General features: G+C 41.2%; 1 protein-coding gene across 1 annotated transcript in view; it reads right to left on the bottom strand.

The window, feature by feature from the left end:
* Positions 1-3,134, bottom strand: part of LOC107095530 (collagen alpha-4(VI) chain-like) — a 69,848-nt gene that overhangs the window by 38,114 nt on the left and 28,600 nt on the right. Inside the window, exons 13-17 of the mRNA XM_015391663.1 lie at positions 2,526-2,618; positions 2,044-2,097; positions 726-797; positions 618-644; positions 465-509 (exon numbers count right to left, since the gene is read on the bottom strand). Of these exons, the coding sequence (XP_015247149.1) occupies positions 465-509; positions 618-644; positions 726-797; positions 2,044-2,097; positions 2,526-2,618 (291 nt within the window). The remainder of the gene's footprint in view (positions 1-464; positions 510-617; positions 645-725; positions 798-2,043; positions 2,098-2,525; positions 2,619-3,134) is intronic.

Here is a 3,134-nt window from a genome sequence, read left to right as displayed (position 1 = left end):
GTTAATACTGCCTGCAGTCCCCTTTCTAACCAGCAGGGGTCTCTGTGGACAGTCCACTCAATCATAAGTCAACAGTTTGGTTCTGGACGTTTTGTCCTGACGGTGCTGAAACCCGCTGCTCCTCGTCTGTCTTCCCAGGGGACGTCCTCCCTTCAAATCTACAGGCTTTGAGTTATGGACTTAATTTGAAATAAGAGAAAATTCTAGTGTCTAATTTTAGTGTCTCAAGTTCAGGACTATTAATGTCCCCCATGTGACCCAGACTAGAGGTTCTGATCCAGAGGAGGAGGTTGAGGGAAGAAATAACTGAAAACTGACCTTCTTTCTGCTTTGAACTAAAACCTGAGAGAAACTTTCAGGATCATGCGTCTCTGACTCAGATCCAGGATGAGACTAAGACCTGGAGATGATCTGGACCGCTCGGTGCCACTGAACCCGGTGTAGCTGCAGTGTGGTGCTGGTACCTGTTCTCCATCCACTCCGTTCAGGCCGTCCTCTCCGTCTTCACCCTGCAGCGGTGGAAGCAAAGCATCTAATCTGACCTTATCTGGACTCAGATGTTTGTCCAAACATTCCAGAGTCCATGCAGCTCATTCCAGCTGCTCTGACTCACTCACCCTGTCTCCCCGAAGGCCTCGTCCTCCCTGCAGAGACAAGAAACTGCGGTTAGACCCGACGCTCCGTTCTGATCACAGAGATTAATGCTGTGCTGAGATCTACTCTACCTTCTGCCCTCTGAGTCCAGGGCAGCCTTGGACTCCCTGAGGTCCGGTGGGTCCAGGGGGGCCTCGTTCACCCTGCAGAGACAGACCCCATTCAGCATGTTAGCCTCCCCATGATGGAACCGGCAGAACCTCTAAGTTCTGCAAAGGTTCCTCCCGCTGGGTTCAGCTTCTGATGCTCAGCATCGCCACCAGAGCACGCATCATCAGAACGCCTGAATCCAGCGAGGTTTACACTCTTTGTAGAAGGTGAGGCGAGAAGAAACACGTGGAGACGAGAGACCAGAGAAGACGAGTTCAGAGAAACGACAGGAGACAAGCTGAGATGAGCTGAAACGTCAAGATGGAGAAGAAAGGCAAGGCGGCTGTATGGAGAGAAATCTGATCCAATATTTCTGAAAGCAAATAGCACGCTTTGAAAAGGAAATAAAAAAATGTATTTATATACAAAAGTTCTACCAATATTTTTAGAAAGACTGCTGCTAAAATCCACACAGAGCAGAAGCGATTCTATTGGTCTGTGCGAGGAAAACCGAGCGATACGGTGAGGTTTGACAAGAATACTTCATAAAACGTCAAAAATTCTCCATCCAAAAATTTTGAAAAATAGGATCTGACAAAAAAAGAAAATCTGAGTAAATATTTGAAAGAAAAAAAAGAGATATTAAATCTAGAAAAAAAGTTAGAACTTTATATAAGAATAGAATAAAAGAACAAATATTTGAGAAAAAAAAGAAATTGAATATGAAAATTTTTTATTTGAAACAAATAAAAATAATAGAATATAAATTCTGGATAAAAACAAAATCTCAAGAAATCTTTATAAAATGAAATTAGGAAAATAAAGAAAATGGAACAAAAACTGTAAGAAAATCTGAATAAAAACATCCAAAAATTTTTTTTTTTTTTAATGGAAATAAGTAAATTCCCTCTAGGATTATTAAAGTATGTCTGATTCTGAATTTTTAAAAAAAATAAAATCAGAGAAACAATAAAACCTCGAAAAAATAAACATTTGGAAAATAAAATCTGAAAAAAGTATTTGTCAAATTTGATGAAAATCGAAAATAAAATCTGAAAAATAGCAAACTTTAAAAATATACAATGAAGTTTTTCATGGAAATTATAAATGACACTTAAAGCCTTCTTTTAATTGAGATTTTTTTCAAAGTTACACTTTTGATACAAGATTTTCTTCAAAAGACTTTTTTTTTTTCAACTTTCCCCTGCATAATATTGGAATGAATTTCTCCCCATAGCCTGAATAAATCAGAGTGAAGCTGAATATAAAAGCTTTAAGAATACAAAGAGAGAGACTCACGGCAGCTCCTTCCTCTCCTGGGAAGCCGGCGTAACCCTTCTGTCCTCGAACGCCCTGGTTCAGGAGGACACCACAGAGTTAGAGACAGAAATGTCCAGCAGAGGACACAGAAAGCTTCACCTGTAGAGAACCTGCATCCTCAGAAGCACCCAGGCGATCATCATCATTATTCCTCCTCAGACTGAGGAGGACTTTAAATATCAATACATGTAATATTTATTCATCAGGAGCCAAAACAAACATTTCTTTTCTGATTCAGACTGAAAAAGATCTCAGAGGCGTTGAGGAACTGTCCCTTGCTGGGAATCTTAGTGGACGCCAGGCCTATCTGCTGACTCACAGCTTCACAGCGTCCCAGGAATGCATCAAGTCTGACCTGCTTCCCTTTGAAACATCAGAACCGACCAGAGCTGCAGGTTTCTGCTCTGATGTTTCTGACGCTCATTATGTCTGTGAAGTTCAAACGCGTGCAGTCCGGTCACCTTTGACCCCGGGGGGCCCCGAGAGCCTCGGATTCCTTCTGCTCCGGAACATTTGCACATGACGTTGCAGCACTCTCTATCCGACACCGCGTCCTGCAGAACAGACAGAAAACAGCACAGAGGTCGACATTTGGATCAGAAGAACTGGTCCCATTATAAAATAAAAACAGATTTTTGCTCATGTTAGTCGTGTCATTCAGATTAAAGCCTTCCTGCAGCACCTGGAGTCTTCATCTTATTGGTTAATTTTTCCTAAATTCTACCAGAACATCTAACAGCATGTTTCCTGCATGTTTGTTTCCTTTCTTTTCTCAGTTAGTTACAGATGTTTGGGCTTTTATCTAGTTAAAATGAAGCTTCTGTTTTTTTTTCTCCAACAAGCTGCAGGGCGGTTACTGCTTACTAGCAAAACATCTGGACCAGCTAAAGATGTGCAGCATTTAAATAGACATCGCAGATGGAGTCACTAAAATCTTCACTAAGAACTATGATAAAGCAGAACCTCTGCAGGCAGGTTTAAATCGTATCTGACAGATTTCACTTTGTTCACATTAATGAAAAATCTTCCTCATGCTCAAAGGTTACCTGTGGAGTACCACAGGGATCAGT

The sequence above is a fragment of the Cyprinodon variegatus genome, unplaced genomic scaffold (assembly GCF_000732505.1).
Source record: "Cyprinodon variegatus isolate N-32 unplaced genomic scaffold, C_variegatus-1.0 Scaffold554, whole genome shotgun sequence".
NCBI classification, from domain to species: Eukaryota; Metazoa; Chordata; class Actinopteri; order Cyprinodontiformes; family Cyprinodontidae; genus Cyprinodon; species Cyprinodon variegatus.
Note: the sequence above shows the minus strand (reverse complement) of the source record. Positions and strands in the feature narration are given on the sequence as shown.